Here is a 26,632-nt window from a genome sequence, read left to right on the forward strand (position 1 = left end):
AATTTCCTGCTGGAGTCCAGAACGCAGATGCCAAAGGAACCTGCAGGAGTCCTGGCTACCCTCCTCGTCGGCCCCGCTCCCCCCAGCGCCAGTCCTCCCGGCTGAGGGGTCCTGCGACTTTAATCTCCAGGCTCGCGGGCCAAACTGCGGGCGGTTGCCCAGGGAAACGGACGCACAGAGGGCGGCGCGCCCCCCGGGCCTGGACCTGCCAGTGTCCTTTGTGCTAGCGGGGATCCTGCTTCCTGCCCGCCACGGCCAACATGCCCTCGAAGCGCAGCTTCGGAAAGCCCGAGAAAGAGCAAGGCCAGGAGGAGGAGGAAGAGGAGGAGGAGGAGCAGGAGGGGAACGTGGAGGAAGAGGAGGAGGAAGAGGAGCAGCAGGCGGCGGCGGACCTGGAGAAGGAGCTGGAGGCCTTTGGGAGGTTCAGCGAGGAGTACTTCTGGAAGTTTTGGGACTTCGGAGATGCCAATGAGGAAGGCTGGCCTCGCCCCCGCTTAGCCAGCGTCGTCAGCCCCAGCCTGAGCCCAACGCTGACGTTCAGTACGCCGAGCCTGTCGTGGTGGAGCCAGACGTCTGTGCCCAGCGAGAGCGCCCCCTCCAGGATCTCCTCCCAAAAAAGTACCGCTCCCCCCACCTCGGCCCCCACGCCGATCCCTAGGGGAGAGCTGGTCCAACTACTCTAGAACCTTCATCTACGGGGTGTCAGTTTCCAAATACACTCACCACTTCCCATACACCCCTATGGCTCAGTCCCTTCTATCAGAGACACTGAAATCTTCGCTGAGCGGCTGTGATGGTTCACAGTTTAGAATGAAGGGGAAGCATCCTCCTAAAACAGGAAACAGGCAGTAGTGTACCGAGTGCTCGCTTTATAACATGTACGAGTGCATTCAGTGATCGTGTCCTCTCTCTCATATTCATCATGTCCTCCTGCCTCTCTCTCTCTCTCTCATACCACGAGGAAGAGGAAGGAGTAGTGCTTTAAGGATGCTCTGCTATTGAAACAGCTCTGCCTCCCCTCCTCCCCGCCCCCCCCCTCCCCCCCAAATAAACAGTTCTCATTTGTGCCTAACTTCCTGTACTGAAACCACTCCAGCCACTTGGAGGCAGAGCAGTTTACTTAGAGTAGATTTCGCCCATCCCCCAGTATTGACATTTTGGTCTGGATCACTCTTTCCTGGGGCTGAGTGTGTTGAGGGCAGGAGGAGGGACTGTACTTGGCATTATGGTATATTTAACAGCATCCCTGTCTACATCTGACTCTGCCAGTTAGCCCCTACCAGGCTTTGTGACAATCAAAAATTGTCAAAATGTCTTTAGACATTGCTAAATGTCTCCTAGGGGGCAAAATTGACCTTTCGAGAACCATCGATTCAAATAGAATGGCTAAATTGTTTCGTGTTTTATTCAACAGGTTTTCCTAAAATATTTCAGACATTTAGGAAAGACATGTCTGAAATGAATTTTGATAGGTAAGAAACTGTTTTCAGTTTTCATCTTATTATTTCTTGAAAATGATGTTTACTTTGGGGATGAACATGTCAGGAAGGTAGAGTAAGATAATCCAGGGCATTTGCAACTAATATATGTATATTTGAATTTTTCATCTACACTGTTAGACACTTTGGAGCAGATAGAGACAGGGTCCTTGCCCATCTCTGGCCTATTATCTACCTGTAGATTTCTGTACCCCTCTCCGTTCCCTCTTCCACTCACCAGAGTTAACATACTATTAACAGTTTGTTTTGTTTCCAGTAAAATTTAAATAGCAGATTTTCATTACTTGATTTATTAATTTTTAACATAGCCACTGACCTCCCATCATGAAAGCTGAGGAATGTAACTCACACCACTTCCCTCCTCTCCATTATCAGTACTTATATTATTTTTAATTTTTCTAACCTTTAGGACTTTAAAGTATTTAAATCTCTACTTCTTGATTTATCAATTTTAGTGACTATTAACTCTTTTAAAAAATTAACACCTTAATGAACTGCTACTTCCTTCTCTCTTCTTACCCTTTCCTTTCCCAATAAACAATAAATTATTTAACAGATTTTAGTAAAATATATAATATAGTCATATAGAGTCATATTATGTTACTAAGTTTTATTGTGATTGTGTGTTTTGTAATTATTATTAGTTCTTAGTGCTTTGGGTACAAGTTGATTCTAAAAGTTGAAAACCAATAACCAATACTCATAATTTCTTGCTAAGAAACCAATACTGTGACTGTATGCATGCACAAGAAAGTGAAATCCTATGTCCATAAAACCTGGCTCCTAAAAGGAGAACTTCTGAACCGTTGGTTGTTTTTAGTTGTCTTCACTTTTTCTGAATTGGGCTAATGGCCATACTTTCTTGATTTCCATTTTGCTTTTTTTCTTTTTATTCCTCTTCTTTTTGCTGGAGAAAATTCCTCAGGTAATTATTTTGTATTGATCTCATGGATAGTCAAATTTCTGAGTTCTTGCCTGTCTTAAAATTTTTTCAGTGTTCCTTTACTCTTGGTCTCATAACTTGTTTCCCTGGGAAGTTAGACAAACAGGACTCCCCCAGATGGAGTGGCTTCAACAGAGCAGTTCTCCAGACAGTACAGTCATTTCAGAATTAAAACACACAATGTACCAGCAACAAAGGTTCAAAAAAGGAAGGTGGAGACATAAGAGAACTGAGAAAGGTGAAAACGTGTAACAGTCCTAAAGTTGACTAAACTCTTTGGGAAAATTTTGTCTGATATTTTTAGAAGAGCCACCAAATTACAGCAAAACAAACAAACAAAAAAAACTCTGAAACTCAAAGAGGCAAAGGAACTTGAAAAGCAATATTTACTATTTACTTGTTACCCGTAACAGTCATCTTAGCTAGTCAGTAAATTCCTGCTTCCTGTTATGTCAGTGTTAACTGACTGATTAAGCGCCACAATACTTGTGGGATGAATACAGAATGCTTAATTACAATGCATTTAACTTCAGCCCTTTAAAAAGACTGGATTATTTTACAGCTACTTTAAAACGAACAGTATGTTCTAATTTAAATTCAAATAAATGTTTAAACACACATAACATCATTGCCAACACCAACAATAATGACACACATACGCAGAGAGAGGGGTAGTAATTTACTCTCTGAGAGAAATAATATGGTATTGGGAGCCTCTAAGATTTAGAAAGGAGTACTTTGCAAAGAACAGATACGGCACTAACACAGACTACTGAAGACATAAAAATGGAAGAAAATATTTCCAAGAAAAAAGAAATCAGGGTCTTCTAGGGACATTTGTTATTTGATTGTTATTTGATTGTTAAAAGACTGCTAACAACTCTCTAGGTATACTGAAAGCAAGCATTTTGTCTAAATTTCAGGGCTATCTATCACAGTCTGCATCCAAAAGTTCCAGTATCAATACAAACAGAAGAAAGTTGGCTTCAAGAATTGGCTGGCATGGAGAAGCCCAGTGAGTGGCTTGGTTCTGAAGCTTTTGCTGGGAGGTGGGACTGCATGCTGAAAAGAGCTTGTGGGTAGGCAACCAGGAGAGGTAGAATTAAACCCCAGAACCAACACAAACCAACACTGTGACAACGAGGCAAGTCAGTTAACCTCATTGACTCTCCTTCTTCCTCTATTGGCCATAATAATCCTTGTCTCATAGGACCATTATGAAGATCAAAATGAGATTCAACATTGAAAATCCTTGGGACTGAGTCTTTAGTAAATGGTAGCACCTGTGTTCACATTAAGAGATAGTCTGCCATCATATTTTGATACATATCTCTATTTTTTATTATAGAAGTAACATATGCATGCAGTTTTTTAAACATCAAACCATTAAGAAAAATATAATGGGAACATTAAGTTTTTAACTTACCCAGTATATTCCTCAGAAGTCATCATTATGAATAGCCTTTCCTTTAAATGTTATTATTTGTTGTATGTTGGATCATATGTTTATCAGATGTTTACAGAGCACATACCTGTTATAGGTCAAATACCTGTCACAGGTCAGTGTCCTATTCTAATGTCACAGCAATGACTAAAGCAGACAAACCCCTGTCTCAGTCAGTGGTCTTCTATTAAAGTGTGGGAGATGGAGGTGACGGTGATAGTGACATAAATAATACACAAAGCAAGTAAATGCACAATGGCTTAGATGATGTAAGTGCTAAGGAGAAAAATAGAGCAGGCAAAGGGGTGGGAAATGCTGGACAGATGGGTAAAAGTTTACACAGGATGCTCAGGGAAATCTTCACTGAGAAACTGAAGTATTTGAGTACAGACCTCGAAGTGTGAGAGTGATGATGGTCTCTGGGTAAAGAGTGTTCCAGGCATAGGGAAGAGCAAGCACTTCCCTCTAAAACAATGGAGGCAGCCAGAGTGGCTGCAGTGGAGTGAGGAAGGAAGTGAATTCTAGGTCAAAGAGATGGTGAGGACCAGATCTTATTCAATGAGAATGAAGTCCGAAGTCACTGGAGGGCCTGCCCAGAGGAGTGACACAATCTAACATAAAAATCAGATGTAGAATTAATATCATATGTTAATATAATATTAAACCTACCATTAGAAAACTTGTTGGAGAAGGCAATGGCAACCCACTCCAGTACTCTTGCCTGGAAAATCCCATGGACGGAGGAGCCTGGTAGGCTGCAGTCCATGGGGTCGCTAAGAGTGGAAAACTACTGAGTGACTTCACTTTCACTTTTCACTTTCATGCATCGGAGGAGGAAATGGCAACCCACTCCAGGGTTCTTGCCTGGAGAATCCCAGGGACGGGGGAGCTTGGTGGGCTGCCGTTACGGGGTCGCACAGAGTCGGACACAACTGAAGTAACTTAGCAGCAGCAGCAGCAGCAGAAAACTTGTTAATTATTCCCAAATTAATCTATATAGTCCAAGTAATTGCGATGAGGTTTTTCAGAGGAATTTGACAAGTTGACTCTTTGATCTTGCTTTGCAGCGTTAAAATATAAACTGAGACATTTTCCATTTTTTTAGAGTTTATTTAAGAGTTTATTTGAGCAGATATGGATTGGAATTGGCCAGCGCCAAACCAGATATGGTTAGGAGCACTTCACAGAGGAGAGCTCTGGAGAGGTTTTTATAGAGAAGTTGAAAGAGCAAACCAAGGAAGTTATTTGATTGGCTATTGCTTAAGGTTGCATTATTTGGGAAAGCCCAGTTGGCTGTTTGCAGTTAGCTGTTCTTAACCTTGAGGCATTAACCTTGGCTCTGGCTTAGGTTTCCCTTTTGCTAACAGTTGGCTACCAAGGCATTATTATAGCCATCTTATCGAATGGTTTCCTTGTTTGATTACTTTAACAACAGGAGCCTAATGTACATTTTTTCATATCTTCTTTTATAGTTCCTTTTAATAGAGAACTTATTTGCAGCTCTAATTAATTTATTCTGAGGTGTTTTGCAGTTGTCTTTTATTGATATAACAATTGGAATTGTTTTCTATTATATTTTCTTATTGGTTATTGTCCATGTATAGACTCGTTTGAAAAGACCCTGATGCTGGGAAAGATTGAAGGCGGGAGGAGAAGGGGATGACAGAGGATGAGATGGTTGGATGGTATCACTGACTCAATGCACATGAGTTTGAGTAAACTCCGGGAGTTGGTGATGGACAGGGAGGCCTGGTGTGCTGCAGTCCATGGGGTCACAAAGAGTTGGACGCGACTGAGCAACTGAACTGAACTGAGGAAAATTATTGATTGCGTTAGTCTTGTATTTGATTCTCTTGCTGAACTTTCTAATTCTAATAGTTTATCAGTTAAAAGTCTACCAGACGATTATATTTCCTGTGATTAGCAGCAGTTTTATCTTTTTTTTAATTAAAAAAATTTTTTACCTTCCTATGTCAGGAACAACTGATCTACTTTCTTGAAATGACTGCATAGCATTCCCTTATATACCTGCAGTTACTGTGACTTATGTAATACATCTGATTGTTAGATGTTTCAAGGTCATTTGATTTGGTTTGGTTTGGTGCTTTGACCTCTTCGCTATAACAAAATATACCTTAATGAAAACCTTTGCTCACTCTTTTTTTAAAAAAATATCTGTGCTGGTGTTTCTGTTGGGAAAAATGCCTAAAACTTATTTTTAAGTTGTTCAAGGGCTTCCCTGGAAATCCAGGGGCTAAAACTTCACCTTCCCATGCAGGGAATATGGGTTTGATCCCTAGTCAGGGAGTTAAGATCCCACGTCTCACTACCAAAAAACCAGAACATAAACAACAGAAGTAATACTGTGACAAATTCAATGAAGACTTTAAAAAATGATCCACTTGAAAAAATAAAATTATTCAGATCCTCCACATAGGAAGTTGGAGAAGGAAATGGCAACCCACTCCAGTATTCTTGCTTGGAGAATTCCATGGACAGAGGAACCTGGCAGGCTACTGTCCATGTGGTTGCAAGAGTCAGACACAACTTAGCGACTAAACCACCACCACCACAGAGGAAGGGTCTCATCCTCTGACACCCATCTCTTTCTCCAACACCAGCTCTGGCTGTACTGGGAAAATGGGCCCACCCTCCCCCTTTACCTCTGTCCCATTGTGGATTGTTCGGATTGGTTTTTCATCACGCCAATCTCATTTGCTTAACCTTCTAGACATTTACTCCAAGTGGCTTGTGTGTTGATGGCTGTTTTTCCCATTCCCAGTATTGCCCTGGAATCTGCAGAGGGAATTATCATGGTGGTTTAATTCACTGTTTTGAATGGGGTACCTCTCCTCGACCTCAGCCCAGCACTCCTCTCACTGAAGACTTTTGCAGAATGATGGTCATAAATTAGACAGAATGGTATGCTTAAAAGGCAGAACACAAAAGGGTCTGCAAACCATGATTATAATCAAGTAAAATGTGCGTTCATGTAGTATTCTGAGACTCAAAAGCAGCAAGGAAACATCTTTTATGTCTCCTGCATTGGCAGGCGGGTTCTTTACCACTAGTGCCACCTGGGAAGCTCCAGGAAACATTTTTAATGTGTTTCATTAGTGGTGCACCTCCTCTGTTTGTTACTTACTGTTGATAAAATGTTATTTGGGAAAAGGAAAAACATTAAAAGATAAACACAATAAGGGCACTTATTTTCCTAAGAGGCATATTTTCTTTTCTATGAGACTTCTTTCCTCCTTTGTCAGGACTGATTGACGAATGTACACTCTTTTTTCAGAGAAGGAAGTGCCCTCTGTAAAGAAGGAGGATGAACCTGAAAATCTAGCATCTAAGTTAAGAGGTAACTGGATGTTTGGCATCAACCCCTCCTTCCGAGAAAGACAAACTGCCCTTAGGGAGCCTGCCTTAACTTGGATGGCGTCCAACCCCTTTAGAAAAGAGCTCCCCTAAGAATACAGCAGAAACTACACAACATTGTAAAGCAATTATATTCCAGTAAAAAAAGAATATATGCAAGAAGATGGTGAAGGTAGGGTTTCAGGGCATTTAGACTGTGTGTGTGTGTGTGTGTGTGTGTGTGTGTGTGTGTGTGTGTGAGATGGGCTAGGACTTTATAGAAAATGGTTTTCAAAGTACATTGCATAAAAGTTTTAAACATTCCTTCTAAATCTGTCCCTTTCTTTCTTCAGCAAAATGGATAATTAACCCAGAAGAACTGAAACTAAGTATTTTATGTGAATTGGAGGTAAGAGATGTTTATCAACCCACCTAGTACACCATACTCATGGTAAAAATCACTTATTCAATCTTCCATTTTTTTTTCTTTCTCTCTTTTTAAAATTTAGTTTAAGGAAGACTTCATAACACTCTTTGAGCCCTCTCTGAGAACATTACCCAGCATTGGGCCACCATCTATTCTGACATTCAAACAAGAGAGTTCCAATTTAGGCATTAAGTTCAAGGTAATTTTCATTTACATTTTTTTTCTGTCATAAATGATGTAAAAAGGCACATGATGATTTGCACAAAAGATACTGAACATAATTTTTTAAGGTTTTTTTTGATGTGGACCATTTTTAAAGTTGTTATTCAATTTATTACAGAATTGTTTCTGTTTTATATTTTCGTATTTTGGCCGAGAGTCGTGTGGGATCTTAGTTCCCCAACTAGGGCTGAAATCCACACTCCCTGTGTTAGAAGGCAAAGTCTTAACAACTGGACCGCCAGGGAAGTCTGAACAGTGAACTTGAAAAAAAAAAAGCAGGCTAAGAGCTCACTCACTTGGAATAGCACTTAGGGTGGCTGTGTTAATTTCCTAGGGCTTTTGTAACAAAATGCCAGAAACTAGATGGCTTATGGCAACAGAAAAGTATTGTCTCACAGTTCTGAAGGCTAAAAGTCCAAAATCAAGGTGTGAACAAGTCCAGCCTAGGAGAGTCCCTTCTTGCCTCTTCCGAGCTTCTGGTGATGGCATCAGTCATCGGCATTCCTTGGCTTGTGGCTACATCCACAGCGTGTGTCTGTGTCCAAATGTCCCACTTCTCCAAGGATACCATATTGCTTTATTGCCCACCCTGATGACTTCATTACATCTTCAGAGACCCCATTCTAAGTCAGGCCGCATTCACAGATACCAGGGGTTAGGATTAACATAGCCTTCGGGGGAACACAGTTCAATCTATAACAATGGCCATAAGCCTGGAAGCACAGTGAGCGTTACCTGTATTTAATAGTGTTAAGTGACCAATTAATGTCTGCTTTCAATGGGCAAGGGAGAGGTCACCTTAGTTATTCCGACAGGATGCACACCACCTTGCTTGGCCAAAGAGGTATGGGACTGACGGGCAGTATGATTATTTCCAAACTTGGACTTGTGCTGAGAGCTGCACACTCCCCAGACTGGAACCTCCTTGATTACTTCTTCTGGGACACACTAAAGGTACAGCCTTGTTTGCTGAAAATAAGATTCACCAACAAGTGAGGCAGGGCAGCACAGGTATGTGTGCAGGACTTGACAGGAATGCCCTGTGGATGCAACAACGTGGTGGTGTTCACTGTTATTTTGTGCAGCACATTGAACTAAGCAATTCTAATGCATCGTGACACATTAAATACATCATGTAATGTAAATTCTTTCTTGAAGAAAGAAATTCTTTCTTCAAACATAAGTGTTAATCGCACAGTCATGTCCACCTCTTTGCGACCCCATGGACTATAGCCCACCAGGTTCCTTTGTCCATGGAATTCTCCAGGCAAGATTACTGGAGCGGGTGGCCATTCCTTTCTACAGGAGATATCGCTGACCCAGGGATCGAACCAGGTCTCTTGCATTGCAAACACAGCACCTTCCTTTTTCTGAAGCACAAGAGCTTGTATTGAGCTTTCTTCCCCTGACACCCAGAGATGGGCCTGAGCTTGAGGAAGGCCTTGGGGGCTGCCTTCCACAGAGCTGTCCCTGCACTGGTCTCTGGGCAGGGCTGGTCCCACCTGAATCCCAGGCAGACCTTTCAGGTCTTCTGAGACAGGCCTTGACACTAGTTAGGTTCGGGGTGGCAGCAGCTGATTGGCCAGATCTCTTTTCCAGCCACACTCTTTGAAGTGTAGATTCGCTGGCCCTGCCCAGGGCTCTGGCTTCTCCTGCTCTGAGAGGCTCTGGGCCTCCATGTGGGCATATCTTCATTTTTTTTCTCTCCTCTCTGAAGGAAGAAGAGGAGGAGGAATCACCCAAGTGTGAATTCTGTGGGAGCGACCTAAGAACATTTCTCTCCAATGTGGATGTTTCCTCTGATTACGGCAGCTCTGAACTGCCAGAACATGTAAGTTCTCGAGCAGGTTTACCGAGGAAATAGTGTTATTTTTAGACATTATTTTAAACATAAGCAGCATGTTCTTCTGCATCTTCCAACTACATCGCCCCCCACCTTTTTTTTTTTTTTTTTTTGCCACAGTGCATGGCTTGAAGGACCCTAGTTCCCTGAGCAGGGATTGAACCTAGGCCCCCAGCAGTGAAAACACTGGAATTCTAACCACTAGATTGCCAGGGAATTCCATGAATTGCCATTCTTAAAAGGGTTCTGTGTTAGCTCTTGGGGCAATGCAAATCACAACCACAGTGGGATACCATTTCACCCCCCTTGAATGGCTATAACCCAAAAGACAGATAATAACAACTGTTGGCAAGGGTGTAGGGAAACTGGAATTCTCAAACATTGCTGAAGGGAAATATAAAATGATGCCACCACCTTGGACAAGTCTAAACAGTAGTTCCTCAAAAAGTTAAACATACAGATACCATATAACCCAACAAATAATTCCATTCCTAGGTATATACCCATTAAAACTAACAACATATGTCTACCCAGAAACACATATAAATGTTCACAGCAGCATAATTTATAACAGCTAGAAAGTGAAAACAACCCAGATGTTCATCAAGATAGTGTAAAGAAATGTGGAGCATCCAGACTATGGAATCTTTTTTTTCCCAGATCATTAATTTTATTTTATTTTTAAAATTTGTTTATTTTTTAATTGAAGGATCTTTGCTTTACAGACTTTTGTTGTTTTCTGTCAAACCTCAACATGAATAAGCCACAGGTGTACATATATCCCCTCCCTTTTGAACCTCCCTCCCATCTCCCTCCCCATCCCATCCCTCTAGATTGATATAGAGCCCCTGTTTGAGTATCCTGAGCCATACAGCAAATTCCCGTTGGCTATCTATTTTACATATAGTAATATAAGTTTCCATGTTACTCTTTCCATACATCTCACCCTCTAGTCTCCTCTCCTCTCCCCATGTCCTTAAGTCTATTCTCTGTTTCTCCATTGCTGCCTTGTAAATAAATTCTTCAGTACCATTTTTCTAGATCTAAATTGCATATGAATATGTTAGAATACAATATTTGTCTTTCTCTTTTTGACTTATTTCTGTATAATAGGCTCTAGGTTCATCCACCTCATTAGAACTGACTCAAAGTTGTTCCTTCTTATGGATGAATAATATTCTATTGTGTATATGTGCCAAAACTTCTTTATCCATTCTCTGTCGATGGACTTCTAGGTTGCTTCCATGTTCTAGCTATTGTAAAGACTGCTGTAATGAACAATGGGATACATGTGTCTCTTTCAATTTTGTTTTCCTCAGGGTATATGCCTAGGAGTGGAATTGCTGGGTCATATGGTGGTTTTATTCCTAGTTTTTAAGGACTCTCTATACCGCCTTCCATAGTGGCTGTATCAGTTTACATTCCCACCAACAGTGCAAGAGCGTTTGCTTTTCTCCACACCCTCTCCAGCATTTATTGTTTGCAGACTTTTTGATGAGGGTCATTCTGACCAGTGTGAGTTGATATCTCATTGTAGTTTTGATTTGCATTTCTTTAATAATGAGCGATGTTGAGCATCTTTTCATGTGTTTGTTAGCCATCTGTGTGTCTTCTTTGGAGAAATGTCTGTTTAGGTTGTTTCCCCAGTTTTTGATTGAGTTGTTTGTTTTTCTGTTATTGAGTTGTATGAGCTGCTTGTATATTTTGGAAATTAATCCTTTGTCAGTTATATCATTTGCTATCATTTTCTCCCATTCTGAGGGTTGTCTTTTCACCTTGCTCATAGTTTCCTTTGCTGTGCAAAAGCTTTTAAGTTTAATCAGGTTCCACTTGTTTGTTTTTGTTTTCATTTCCATTACTCTAGGAGGTGGGTCATAGAGGATCTTGCTTTGATATATGTCACTGAGTGTTCTGCCTGTTTTCCTCTAAGGGTTTTATAGTTTCTGGTCTTATGTTTAGGTCTTTAATCCATTTTGAGTTTATCTTCGCATATGGTGTTAGGAAGTGTTCTAATTTCATTCTTTTACATGTAGCTGTCCAGTTTTCCCAGCACCATTTATTGAAGAGGCTGTCTTTGCCCCATTGTATATTCTTGACTCCTTTGTTAAAAATAAAGTACCCATAAGTGCATGGTTTTTTTCTGAGCTTTCTATCTTGTTCCATTGGTCTATATTTCTGTTTTTGTGCTAGTATCATACTGTATTGATGACTGTAGCTTTGTAGTATAATCTGAAGTCAGGAAGGTTGATTCCTCTAGCTCCACGCTTCTTTCTCAAGACTGCTTTGGCTATTCGGGGTCTTTAGTGTTTCCATATGAATTGTGAAAATTTTTGCTCTTGTTCTATGAAAAATGCCATTGGTAATTTGATAGGGATGGCATTGAATCTGTAGATTGTGTTTAGTAGTATAGTTATTTTCACAATATTGATTCTTCCTACCCAGGAATATGGAATATCTCTCCATCTGTTTTTGTCATCTTTGATTTCTTTCATCAGTATCTTATAATTTTCTGTGTATAGTTCTTTTGTCTTCTTAGGTAAGTTTATTCCTAGATATTTAATTCTTTTTGTTGCAATGGTGAATGGGATTGATTCCTTAATTTCTCTCTGATTTTTCATTGTTAGTATATAGAAATGCAAGTGACTTCTGTGTATTGATTTTGTATCCTGAAACTTTGCTAAATTCACTGATTAGCTGTAGTAATTTCCTGATACTATCTTTAGGGTTTTCTATGTACAGCATCATGTTATCTGCAAACAGACTTCTTTTCCAATCTGGATTCCTTTTATTTCTTTTTCTTTTCTGATTGCTGTAGCTAGGACTTCTAGAACTATGTTGAATAATAATGGTGAAAATGGATACCCTTGTCTTGTTCCTGATCTTAGGGGGAATGCTTTCTGTTTTTCACCATTGAGAATAATGTTTGCTGTAGGCTTATCATATATGGCCTTTACTATGTTGAAGTAGGTTCCTTCAATGCCCATTTTTTGAAGAGTTTTCATTATAAATGGGTGCTGAATTTTGTCAAAGGCTTTTTCTGCATCTACTGAGATTATCATATGGTTTTTATCTTTTGATTTGTTAATATCATGTATCACATTGCTTGATTTTCTTGTATTGAAGAATCCTTGCATCCATGGAAGAAACACAACTTGATCATGGTGTATGAGCTTTTTGATGTGTTGCTGAATTCTGTTTGCTAAAATTTTGTTGAGGATTTTTGCATCTATGTTCACCAGGGATATTGGCCTGTAGTTTTCTTTTTGTGTGTTGTCTTTGTCTGGTTTTGGTATCAGGGTGATGGTGGCCCCATAGAATGAGTTTGGAAGTGTTCCTTTCTCTGCAATTTTTGAAAGAGTTTTAGAAGGATAGCACTAGCTCTTTAAATGTTTGATAGAATTCTCCTGTGAAGCCATCTGGTCCTGGGCTTTTGTTTTTTGAGAGATTTTTTAATCACAGCTTCAATTTCAGTGCTTGTGATTTGGTTTTTCATAATTTCTGTTTCTTCCTTGTTCAGTCTTAGAAGATTGAACTTTACTAGGCATCTGTCCATTTCTTCCAGGTTATCCATTTTATTGCCATATAGTTGTTCATAATAGTCTCTTATAACCCTTTGTATTTCTGCATTTGTATTTCTGTCTGTTGTAACCTCTCCTTTTTCATTTCTAATTTTGTTGATTTGATTCTTCTTTCTTTTTTTGTTTATGAGTTTGGCTAAAGGTTTGTCAATTTTGTTTATCTTCTCAAAGAACCACCTTTTAGTTTTCTTAATCTTTACTATTGTTTCTTTCATTTCTTTTCCACTTATTTCTGCTCTGCTATTTATGATTTCTTTCCTTCTACTAATTTTGGGATTTTTTGTTCTTCTTTTTCCAGTTGTTTTAGATGTAAAGTTAGGTTGTCTATTTGATGTTTTTCTTGTTTCTTAAGCTAGGATTGTATTGCTATAAACTTCCCTCTTAGAACTGCTTTTGCTGCATCCCATAGGTTTTGAGTTGTTAAGTTTTCATTGTCATTTGTTTCTAGAAATTTTTTGATTTCCCTTTTGATTTCTTCAGTAACATGTTGGTTATTTAGAAATGTGTTGTTTAATCTCCATGTGTTTGTGTTTTTTACAGTTCTTTTCTTGTAATTGATATCTAGTCTCATAGCACTGTGGTCAGAGAAGATGCATGATACAATTTCAGTTTTCTTAAATTTACTGAGGTTTGATTTGTAACCCAAGATGTTGTCTATCCTAGAGAATGTTCTATGTACACTTGTGAAGAAGGTGTATTCTTCTGCATTTGGATGGAATGTCCTGAAGATATCAATGAGATCCATTTCATCTAATGTATTATTTAAGATTTGTTTCCTTATTAATTTTCTGTGTTGATGATCTGTCCATTGGTGTGAGTGGGTTGTTAAAGTCTCCTGCTATTACTGTGTTACTGTCAATTGCTCCTTTAATGTCTTTTAGTGTTTGTCTTATGTATTGAGGTGCTCCTATGTTGGGTGCATAGATATTTACAATTGTTATGTCTTCCTCTTGGATTGATCCCTTGATCATTATGTAATGACCTTCCTTATCTCTTGTAATCTTCTTTATTTTAACGTCTATTTTGTCTGATATGAGGATTGTTGCTCCAGCTTTCTTTCGCTTCCCATTTGCATGGAATATGTTTTTCCATCCTCTCACTTTCAGTCTATATGGGTCTTGAGGTCTGAAGTGGGTTTCTTGTAGACAGCATAAATATGGGTCTTGTTTTATTATCCATTCAACCAGTCTTTGTCCATTTACATTTAAAGTAATTGTTGATGTATATGTTCCTATTGCCATTTTCTTAATTGTTTGGGGTTGATTTTGCAGATATTTTTTCTTCTCTTGTATTTCTTGACTATATAAGTCCCTTTAACACTTTTTGTAAAACTGGTTTGGTGGTACTGAATTCTCTTAACTTTTGCTTGTCTGAAAAGCTTTTGATTTCTCCATCATTTAAATGAGATCCTTGCCAGGTAAAGTAATCTTGGTTGTAGATTTTTCCCTTTCAGTACTTTAAATATATCCTGCCATTCCTTTCTGGCCTGCAGAGTTTCTGCTGAAAGATCAGCTGTTAAGCATATGGGGTTTCCCTTGTATGTCACTTGTTGCTTCTCCCTTGATGCTTTTAATATTCTTTCTTGTGTTTAGTCTTTGTTAGTTTGATTAGTATGTGTCTTGGCATGTTTCTCCTTGGGTTTATCCTGTATGGGACTCTTTGTGCCTCTTGGATTGATTGACTATTTCCTTTTCCAGTTGGGGAAATTTTCAACTATAATCTCTTCAAAATTTTTCTTTTTCTCTTTCATTTTCTCTTATTCTTCTGGAACCCCTATAATTTGAATGTTGGGGCATTTGATATGGTCCCAGAGGTCTCTGAGACTGTCCTGAGCTATTTTCATTCTTTTTACTTTATTCGGCTCTTCAGAAGTTATTTTCACCATTTTATCTTCCAGCTCTCTGATTTGTTCTTCTGCTTCAGATATTCTCCTATTGATTCCTTCTAGAGTATTTCTAACTTCAGTAATTGTGTTGTTTGTCTCTGTATGTTTATTCTTTCATTCTTCTAGATCATTGTTAATTGATTTTTATATTTTCTCCATTTTGTTTTCAAGGTTTTTGATCATCTTCACTGCCGTTATTCTGAATTCTTTTTCAGGTAGTTTGCCTATTTCCTCTTCATTTATTTGGACTTCTGTGTTTTCTAGTTTGTTCCTTCATCTGTGTAGTATTTCTCTGCCTTTTCATTATTTTTTTTAACTTATTGTGTTTGAGGTCTCCTTTTCCCAGGCTTCAAGGCTGAATTCTTTCTTTCTTGTGGTTTCTTCCCTCCTAAGGTTGGTCCAGTGGCCTGTGTAAGCTTCGTATAGGGTGAGATTTGTGCTGAGTTTTTTGTTTGCTTCTTTGTTTTTCCCTTTGCTGGGTAAGGCTGAGTGAGGTGCTAATCCTGTCTGCTGATGAATTTTTGTTTTGTTTGTTGTTTAGATGAGGTGTGCTGCACAGGATGCTACTGGTGGTTGGGTGATGCCAGGTCTTGTATTCAAGTGGTTTCCTTTGTGTGAGTTCTCACTGTTTGATATTCCCTAGGGTTAGTTCTCTGGTAGTCTACAGTCTTCAAGTCAGTGCTCCCACTCCAAAGGCTCAGGACTTGATCTCTTGTCAGGAACGAAGATTTCACAAGTGGTTTGTTATGGCATTAAGTGGGATGAAAACAAATACCTCAAAACGAGAAACCAAAGATGAACCCCAGACAAATGGCAGTTACAAAATCAGGCAAATAATAATTAAAATAATGGAATATACACCCATAAGAAAATCAAAATAGTCCAACAGAAATAAAGTACAATAGATTGATCTGGTGAACAAAGGAAACCAAGAATTATATCTACCAGTTAACAGCAAAACTAAAGCCCAAACTGGAAAACATAACTAAATCAAGGTGCCAAGATGGGAATAAAGCAATGAAAACAAAACTAACAAATATGTTGAGAGTAAAGGAAAGAAAAAAAGACTAGATATGCAAAGATAAATAGAGGTAGATAAAGAAGATTTATATACATTAAAGATTAACTGCAAGGGGAAAAGAACAGTAGGAAAAGCAAACAAAGGAATAAATGTAGAAAAAAAATAATAACAGGTTTAAGAAAATTAAAATTAAAAAAGAGAAAAGGAAAAAAAAGGAAAGAAGAAAGAGAGAGAAAAAAAGGAAAACTCCCCAGAACAGCATAAACCCACAAAAACACAGAGGTTTATGACAACAATAAAAAATGTGATGAGAAAAATAAAAGCTTAATTAGGTTTCATAGTGCCAATAAAATTGACAACTACAACAGAAGTGGGGTGGGGAGAAAAAAAAGAATCCAAAAGAATCTGTAAAACAAGTCAAAACATAAGAATAATAAATGTTTTTCTTGAGTCACTGCTGTCAGAGTCCTTTCCTTTGCTGGGAGTCACAGTCTACTTTACCTCACCTCCCTAGGATGCCCTCCAACACTGTGCTGGTCACCGGACCTGCTGTGGGGGCAGCTCAGAGTCTAATCTGCTCCTACTCCTGTGTGTTCTTGTCTCCAATGTCCACAGCTATCAGAAATGGTGTGTTTTCTTTTGGGGGAGCTCTCAATGTCCTTTTATATATTCCATAGACACAGAGTCTGCCTAGTTGATCACGTGGATTTAATCTGAAGCTTGTACAGTTGGTGGGAAGATTTTGGGTCTTCTTCCTTAGCCACACTGCCTCTGGGTTTCAGTTGTGCTTTTATTTCCAAATGTGTGGGTCGTCCCCTGGGGTTTGCACCTGAGACTGCCCTGGAGGATTTGGGTCTGCCCCAGTGAGGGCCAGGTGTGGAGGTGGTGCTGCTTGGGTCCCAGGGCTTCTGGCAGCACCAGGTACTCAGAGGAGTTGGTGGTTAGGGCAGCAGGAAATATAGGGCTCTAGAAGGGTATGGCAGCCAGTATTGGCCAATACACTCCAGTATTCTCACCTGGAGAACCCCCCTGACAAAGAAGCCTGGTGGGCCACAGTCCACAGGGTTGAAAGAACTGGACATGACCAAAGTGACCCTGCATGCATAGATGCAAGACCTTTTTGGCCTGTGGCAGCTCTGCCCCAGTGAGGGTTGAGCATGAAAGTGGTGCATCTTTTTGGCTTGCAGGGACCCTGGCAGCACCAAGTGTGCAGGGACACAGACTGCCTCCACTGCAGGACTTATGGCCCTAACAGTCTTTTTTCAAGCCTCTTATAGCTGGCAATCAGAAGGCCTCTTTGGGCAGTCTTTCTCTGTAGCTCTGCCTGTTCAGGCACTTAGAGGGTTCCCTTGCCTGAGGTCCTTCTCTATAGTTAGGCATGTCGGGCACATAGGGAGGAGGGCCCCCCTGGCTGAGGTCCTACTCTGTAGTTCAGTGGTGAGGCGTTTGATGGGCCAGCCTCTCTATTTTCAGCTGCCGATGCTGGCATGTGGGGAGAGAGAGGCTATGGTGATGGCTACACCCCACACACGACTCAGCAGTATTGCCTTGCTTCTGTGGCTGCCCGGCTTTCCTCCACAGGCATTTCCCATCACAATCTCCTCCCTCACATCCCCTCAATCCGTCTCTCCACAGTCAACAGCAGCCCTCGCCCTGGGATTGCTCCACAATCCCTAAACTCCAGCTCCCAGCTGTTGCGCCTTCTAGGGGACCTGTGGCCCTGTCCGGGGTACGTATGGCTGCAGCAAAAACTGTCTGATTCTCATTCCATTTAGGCTGCCACAGATGAGCTGTTTCACTCTCAGCCTTTATATTTCTCCTCTGACTCAGACAATTGCCCCGCTCTGGGGATTGGACCCCTCCTTCAGTTCCCCCACCCGCCAAGGGCAGGTCCATCCTACTGACACTCCTGTTTTCCCCCTAGTTCCTTCATCCTACTGAGTTTTGCATGGCTCTGTATATTCTTTTCCGCTGGTCAGACACTCCTGTCAGCTCTCAGCTGGTGTTCTGCATGCACTTCTGTGTCTGAAGGTGTATCAGTGGAGAGAGATGTATTCCATGTCCACCTACTCCTCCGCCATCTTGTTCCTCCTCGCATACCATGGAATCTTATGCAGCCATAAAAAGACATGAAGCATTTAAACATGCTTCAGCATAAATGAAAATATTGTACTAGGTGAAAAAAGCCAGTTACAAAGCACCACATTCCATTTATATTAACATACAGAACAGGCAAATCTACAGAGACAGCAGATAGATTAGTGGCAGCCATGTGGGGAGGAGAAGGAGTAACTGTTACTGAGTACAGGTTTCACGTTCTAAAATTGATTGTTGTGATCACTGCACACTTCCGTGAATATACTAAAAATTATTGAATTGTACACTTGAAATGGGTGAATTGTATGATATGGGAATTATACCTCAATAAAGCTGTTAGCACCCCCCCCCAAAAAAACATGATAGATTGTTATCCAAAACCCCATTAGCCATTTTGGGTTTTAATTTTTTCCCCTCCTGTAATTACCTTCATCTAGGGCCGAGGAGAAGAAAATAACGTCTTTGTTTTTCAGACCTCATGTTGTGGTTATTTCCAAAATCTGCTCGACTACATTTGTGAAGAAAACCAAAAAATCCAGAGCTCTAAAGCTGAATTAATCAGTATTAACCCTCATGCCGCCCACGGCAGTGAAGTTGACAGACTCAAAGCGAAAGAAAAAGCTCTGCGGAGGTAACAGTGAGCCTTCGATATTGGAACTCAGATAGGCCCACTTAATTAGAAAGCCTTTTTTTTTTTTTTAAGATTTATTTACTTATTTATTTTTGCCTGTACCGGGTCTTCATTGCTACACGCAGGCTTTCTCTAGTTGTAGCAAGCGGATGCTGCTCTCCCGCTGTGGTGCGTAGGCTTCTGTTTGTGGCGGCTTCTCTCGTGGCACAGTGTGGGCTCGAGGGTGCAAGCACCTCAGTAACTGTGTCCTGTGGGCTCCGTCGTTGTGGTCTGAGGGCTTAGTGGGATCTTCCCAGACCAGGGATCGAACTCATATCCCCTGCATTGGCAGTGGATTGTCAACCACTGGACCACCAGGGAAGCCCTAGAAAGCCTTTTCTAAAAACAAACCTCATTTTTTCAAAGCAGATAATTTTGTAGATGCATTCCCAGTGAAGAAACAAAAATTGGCTAAAGCAAACTTCATGCAGTTCCTGGTGGACGTTATGAGAGTCAGGTGCCAGAAACTCAGTGAGCTCACTGACTTTTAGAGTAGAAAATTTACCCATCCCAAATTCTCAGGGAAATTGGGAATTCCTATTAATATATTAGAGAAATTTGTCCACTAAGTACAGTAGAAACACACATGCACTGATTAAATGACTGGGTTCACAAGTAATAACAGATACAAAGAATAAGGAATGGCATGTAAACAGTAAAAAATTATAGTATACTTCTTTTTTTTGAAAGAAATAGAATGGTGGCTTTTATTCTCAGCTGGCAGACAGGGGAACACCTTGTGCTCCTGCCTCAAGAACTGTGCCCCTAAGGCAAGTGCTTGCAGTCAGGAGTCGGTGAAGAGGAAACAAACGTGATGGGATCTAGATTTCTTCCTCTTGCTTTGTTTCAAAGACAGTCATAAACTGGTGTCAGTAACCCAGTAACTGCATCTGGCAGTTTGGAGGCTCTGAGGCCTTCTTTCTGACATGTAACTACAAGGGAAAGGCTGTTGTAAATGTAGACACTGGATAGGGGATGTATTTAGCATAGAGTCAAGTGAAGTGTAGCTCCTGCAGTTAGGGGGCAGAAAAGCAAACTTACAGATGTGCAGAATTAGGAGCAGTTAAAGTAAAATAAACTAGGAGTGTTCAGGCCTGCTCACTGTTCTCTTTATCTTCTTTGCTCTCAGAGAAGTGAAAAATAAAAATTCATTCCTCTTTTTTCCTTTTCACTGCTACAAATTCCCCCGTTAGTTTATTCCCTCCATATCAATGGAGGAAGGGAAATACGTGTCATTCTTGTCTGGCTGAGGACAAACTTCAGTTTTGCTCTGTTTGAAAATCACCAGCTGTTCAGCCCAGAGACCCATCTATCTCCTACTTCAAATTTTCCTTGAGACATGAACCCCAAGAAATCTTTACTGGGGTGATGAGGGACAGATGGTCAGTCTTCTGTAACTTCTTTAAAGCTTACACAGAACTCGTAGACCCTACTTCGGTGGGGTCATGGAGTTCTCGCCCTGTTCTGTAAGGGGCTCTGGCGTGACTTTTGTGGTTATTCCTGCTGGATCTGTTTGGAGGAGTGGCTGTAATCTCTTTGGGGGCATGGGTTTTTCTCTGCACATCATCTTTATCTTGATGTAAATCTGTGTCATCCGATAAGGGTCCTTCTGTCCAGGTTGGAGATAGTCCTTTGAATAATGTCTTTTTCAGAATGTATAATCCTCTGGTTGCAGGTCACAGGGCTTCTCGCAGTTAGAGAAGGCTTTATCCAATTAAATACATGTGAGGTTGTCGGGGTAGGGGCGGGAAAAGGCAAGCTGCTGGCTTGCATTTCGTATAGCCCTTAGCTAACTGGGGCCTGTAATCCTTTATTCTCAGAGTTTCCTCTAGGTTCACCAGAGGCAGTGGTTGGAGTGGCTGCAGTTGAATGAAGGCCTGGTGGCAGGTATTCCCCTTTCTCAGCGCCTGCTGACACACTGAAAGGCTACAACCGCTGATTCCATGTCTCAGGTCTTTCCTTCTGGGTCATGAATGACCATTATCCTCCTGGAATTTAGGCTCTGGGTCCTGCTTTGGAGTCATCTATAAGTGATTCACCACCACCTCCTCCTTCTCCCACCACACTATAGTATACTGTTTTAAACTTGGAACACATTTCAGACTTGTGCATCATGTTTTTAATTTTGTAGAAAACAAGAGCGACAAATGGCCAAACACTATGAAATATTAACAAAAGAACAGCCTGCTTTCTCTGAAGAAGGTAAGTTCCTCAAAGCTGATGTTATAGATCAGTTATACATCAGAGAGCTCATGTCTTTGACCAAGGGCAAAAACTGATGTATTTGAAAAATAATATTAAAATTTTTCATTTTGGTCAATGCCTCAGTCAAAATGGCTAAAAGTCAGAAAACCCCACTTTTCTATCACCTAGCTTTTGAAGTTATGAGTCTTCAGTTCACTGCTGTTATTGACTGAAATAATTTAGCAGCATCTATAGAGCACTGCAGAGAAGGCGACGGCACCCTACTCCAGTACTCTTGCCTGGAGAATCCCATGGACGGAGGAGCCTGGTAGGCTGCAGTCCATGGGGTCACGAAGAGTCGGACATGACTGAGCAACTCCACTTTCACTTTTCACTTTTATGCATTGGAGAAGGAAATGGCAACCCACTCCAGTGTTCTTGCCTGGAGAATCTCAGGGATGGGGGAGCCTGGTGGGCTGCCGTCTATGGGGTCGCACAGAGTCGGACACGACTGAAGCGACTTAGCAGCAGCAGCAGCATAGAACACTGACTTCGACTGGCTTCCCTCGTAGCTCAGTCGGTAAAGAATCTGCCTGCAATTCAGGAGACCCAGCTTCAATTCCTTAGTTGGGAAGATCATCTGAAGAAGGAAATGGCAACCCACTCTAGTATTCTTGCCTAGAGAATCCCATGGACTGAGGAGCCTGGCAGGCTACTGTCCATGGGGTCGCAAGAGTCGTACGGGACTTAGTGAGTAAACCACCACCACCAGAGAGCACTTGGGAGCTTCCCAGTTAGCACTAATGGTAAAGAACCCGCCGGCCAATGCAGGAGACATAAGAGATGTAGGTTCAACCCTTGCGTTCAGAAGATCCCCTGGAGGATGAAATGGAAACCCACTCCAGTATTCTTGCCTGGAGAATACCCACGGACAGAGGAGCCTGGTGGGCTACAGTCCATAGGGTTGCAAAGAGTCGGACATGACTGAAGCGACTTAGCACATAGAGCATTTTACAGAGAGCTAGAAAGAGCTTTTGAGTTCATTGTCTCTCTTTTAGTAAAACCTACACTCCATTTTGTTTCAAGCTAGGATATGGAAAGTCTGTCAAAAATAAATCAAATTCCTTTCTTATAGATGGGCCCCACTGGTCAGCTGGCCAGTATAGCTGCAGTACTAATACAACTGAAGGGGCATCAATTTTAGAATCAGAAGTTCTAGAGTTATATTTTTGCTTTTCTCCTTATAGGCTGCACATTGGAGTTAAATTTTATTTTTAATATTTCTGAGCATCAGGCTCCTCTGAAACTCAGAGCTATTGAAAAGATACTTTGAGAACATTTTTTTCCCAACTCAACCCCTAGTATAAAGTTCCTTAGGATTCAACTCTTTCATACTAAACCTACGGCCAAAAAATTCCACATAATGAAAATCATCATTTTTGTTCTTCCAACAAAATGAGAATGTTCTCATTTTTTTAACAAAAGAGGGCCCCTCAAGTTAATTTAATGAAGCTCCTCATTCTTCTTTCATTAAAAAAAATGTCCAATGGAAAAAAGTGTCCAATGAATCAATGCATTTGTAATAGAGTTTGAAATTTCATTTTAGAAGAGAGATTTTGGAAAGTTTTAAACATATATGTATTTGCATGTGATTCTTGTCCCATTAGATGCAAAACACTATAAAACAATTTCTTATCAATTTTCCGTGGATATTCCAGAAGGAGAGTCAGTTAAGGAAGAACTAACTGATTATCAACTGGACAAAAGAAATATATCCATTGTTTGCTGTGATTCTAGGATAGCATGTGGAAAGGTAATTCGCTTGTAATTTTTTTATTTGCTACTCTTTAAAAACCAGTTTTACCTAAAATTATAAAAGCTGTCTCGATGAAGATGGTGGCTTGGTTACAGGACACGTTTAACTATTAGTCATAAAGAATCGGTACAGACTTGGCCTTTTAACTTCTACTTTAGAATAATGGGCTTCCTTGGTGGCTCAGTGGTAAAAAAAAAAAATCCACCTGCAATGTAGGAACTGTGGGAGATACAGGTTCGATCCTTGGGTTGGGAAGTTCCCTGAAGTAGTGCGTGGCCACCCACTCCAGTATTCTTGCCTAGAGAATCCCATGGACAAAGGAGCCTGGTGGCTACAGTCCATGGGGTCACAAAGAGTCAGACACGACTAATGTGATTTAGCAGGCACGCACACAGACTTTATAACAATACCTTACATGTGTCTTACGAGGGGCTATTTTAGTTAAAGCCTTTTTACTTTAAAATGTGAACACTGTATAGTGAGGAACATTTGAAACCCTCTAGAAACCTAAAATCAATGGTAGAAAACCACCAGAAGTCTCAGCCTCATCCCAAAATCATGATTAATATTTCAATATTATCTAGATCTGCACAACCCAATGTGGTAACAAATATTTCACATGGCTATCCAAGTTTAAAGGAATTAAAATAAAATAAATTTTAAATTTAATTCTTCAGTCACACTAGCTAAATTTCAAGTTTTAAATAACTGTGTGTGACTGATGGTAACCATATTTCAAGGCAGTTATAGAAAACTTTTATGGTCAATAAAAGTTCTATTAGACAGCACTGTTCCAGAGTTCTTAAGCATAGGTTTTGGTTAACAGACCTGTAATTATATTACATATGTAATTTTTTCTACTTTTAACTTTGTGTTATTGTGTTACTCGCTCAGTCGTGTCTGACTCTTTGCGACCCCATGGACTGTAACCCACCAGGCTCCTCTGTCCATGGGATTCTCCAGGCAACAGTACTGGAATGGGTTGCCCTAATTTCCAACAATTTTCCTATGATATTATATAACTTACATTGCTGTTGTTTAGTCACTAAGTTGTGTCCTATTCTTTTACAACCTCATGGACTGTAGCCCTCCAGGCTCCTCTGTCCATGGGATTTCCCAGGCAAGAATATTGGAGTGGGTTGCCATTTCCTTTTCCAAAGGATCTTCCCAATTCAGGGATCAAACCTGCATTTCCCACATTGGCAGGGGGATTCTTTACCACTGAGCCACCAGGAAAGCCCATAGGTTACATTAACATCATTTTAATATCTATGAGCCTTTTCATATAGTATCTAACCATTCTTCTGGTATTGGAAATAAAAATTATTAAAAGTTTTTTTGTTTTACTAAATAATGTTGCTTTGAATATCTTTTTATATAAATTTATTTTTATATGAGTATAGAATCCTCCTGCAATGCAATTTGATTCCTGGGTCAGGAAGATCTGCTGGAGAAGGGATAGGCTGCCCACTCCAGTATTTTTGGGCTTCCCTGGTGGCTCAGCTGGTAAAGAATCCATCTGCAATGTGGAAGACCTGGGTTTGATCCCTGGGTTGGGAAGATCCCCTTGAGAAAGAAACAGTTACCCACTCTAGTATTCTGAGCTGGAGAATTCTGTGGACTGTAGCATGCCAGGCTCCTCTGTCCATGGGATTCTCCAGATAAGAATACTGGAGTGGGTTGCCATTCCCTTCTTCAATATGCAGAGTATATTATGCAAAATGCTGGGCTGGATGACTCACAAGCTGGAATCAAGAAGGCTGGGAGAAATATCAACAACCTCAGATAATGACAGAGAGAGTTGGTGATAGACAGGGAAGTCTGGCATGCTGCAGTCCATGGGGTCACAAAGAGTCGGACACAACTGAGCAACTGAGCAACAACAACATTACAAAGTATAGTAATTAAGATGGTGTAGCTTGGGGGCAGGATAAACAAAAAATCCTTGATACAGAATCAAACTTATGCACACACAGACATCTGATATGTGCCAGCAGTGACACTACAAGGTAATGGAGAAAGGAAAATGTTGTCAACACCTGGTGCTGGGACAGTTAGATATCCATATTTTTTAATGAAGTTGAAATAATATTTCATTTCCAGTGGATTAAAGACTTAAATATGAAGTGTAAAACTATAATGATTTTTTTAAAAATAGATGAATAGCTTTATTATTTCAGGTTAGGGAAACATTTACTAATTCTAAAAAGCAGTATCCATAAAGGAATTGATAAATTAAAATTTAAAATTCAAGAAGGGAGATATTTTATAGCACATATGATATACAAAGGGCTTTTGTCCTAAATGTATAAATAATTTTTATAAATCAACATGAAACAAAGTCTCCCTAGTAGAAAAAATGAACTAAAAAAAACTTGACCACTTCTCCAAGGAAAAAATCCAAATGGTCAATAAACATATGAAAAGATGCTCAACCTCCTTAGTAACCTAGGAGAAGAAAACTGAAACCACAGTTAGAGATCAGTGTACACTGGCAGAGGAGCCTGGTGGACTACACAGTCCATGGGGTTGCAAAGCGTTGGGCAAGACAGGACGGAGCGACTAAGCACACACACACACACGTATGTACATACCTATCATATTGGCTAAATAAATCCATTGTAAAGTCTGATATTACTGAATGTTAGAAAGGATGTAGAATAACAGTCACTACAATTTAGCCTGTAGTGGGAATGCAAATTGGTACAACAGCTTGAGAATCATTTTGGCAGTTTTTTTGTAAAGTGAAAGACACATATTCTTCTGTAAAGTGGAATTCAACAATTCTTCCTCTGGATATAAGTTCTGAGAGGAACTGGGTACCAGAACACATGCAAAGAGTGTTCAGAGTATCATTATTTATAAGCCAAAAACTGGGAACAACCCAGATATCCATTAAAAATACAATGGATAAATAAATGATGAAGTCATACAATTGAATACTATACACAGTTGGAAGCTATTGGACTGTGGCTACACACTGGGACACATATGAATCTTACAAATGTAATGTTGATTAAAAGAAACAAAATATAAAAAATTCCCATCATATGAATCCATTTACATAAAATTCAAAATGGGAAAGAAACTATATTGCTTAGCTATTATAGAACACTGACTTTGGATTAGCACACAGGGGACTTCTAGAGTTTTAGCACTGTTCTATTTCTTGACCCAGATGGTGATAACATGGATGTTCATGTTATAACTGTCCATTAACAAAATAGCATATTTTAGTGCTTCTCTGAATGTATTTTACATTTCATAAAAATGAGAAACATATTATCTTTCAAAATAAACAGCAACATTTACATGAAAATTTAGATTAGCCCTAGGAATTCTTATATCTATTTTATTATAATTCAAGATTAGGAAGAAAGAGAATTGAACTGAATTTTTAGTTCATTATAAAACCCTGTTGGGTACAAATTCATTTTCCTATTGAGTATTACCTAGATAATAAAATAGTTAGGCTTAGAGCTATAAAACAGAATATCTCTCAATATTTCTTTCTTCATCTTCCCATATTTCACTAGTATTTTGTTCCAGTCAATTTCAAGAACAACCTTGAAGAGACACCAGATGCTACAGCTTATACTAGAGTGTAAAGTCATTCTATTGAAGTACAATTTATAGTGAAACTCACCTT

The 26,632-nt window shown here is 40.1% G+C and overlaps 1 protein-coding gene across 1 annotated transcript in view; it reads left to right on the plus strand.

The window, feature by feature from the left end:
- The first annotated feature begins 296 nt into the window (after positions 1–296).
- ERICH6 (glutamate rich 6) overlaps positions 297–26,632 on the plus strand; it is a 41,839-nt gene continuing 15,503 nt past the window's right edge. Inside the window, exons 1-10 of the mRNA XM_068987877.1 lie at positions 297–618; positions 1,415–1,472; positions 3,366–3,457; positions 7,182–7,244; positions 7,594–7,649; positions 7,750–7,866; positions 9,607–9,720; positions 18,787–18,944; positions 21,115–21,185; positions 22,835–22,980. Of these exons, the coding sequence (XP_068843978.1) occupies positions 1,450–1,472; positions 3,366–3,457; positions 7,182–7,244; positions 7,594–7,649; positions 7,750–7,866; positions 9,607–9,720; positions 18,787–18,944; positions 21,115–21,185; positions 22,835–22,980 (840 nt within the window). The 5' untranslated portion in view covers positions 297–618; positions 1,415–1,449. The remainder of the gene's footprint in view (positions 619–1,414; positions 1,473–3,365; positions 3,458–7,181; positions 7,245–7,593; positions 7,650–7,749; positions 7,867–9,606; positions 9,721–18,786; positions 18,945–21,114; positions 21,186–22,834; positions 22,981–26,632) is intronic.

This window comes from Capricornis sumatraensis, chromosome 1, assembly GCF_032405125.1.
Source record: "Capricornis sumatraensis isolate serow.1 chromosome 1, serow.2, whole genome shotgun sequence".
Taxonomy (NCBI): Eukaryota; Metazoa; Chordata; class Mammalia; order Artiodactyla; family Bovidae; genus Capricornis; species Capricornis sumatraensis.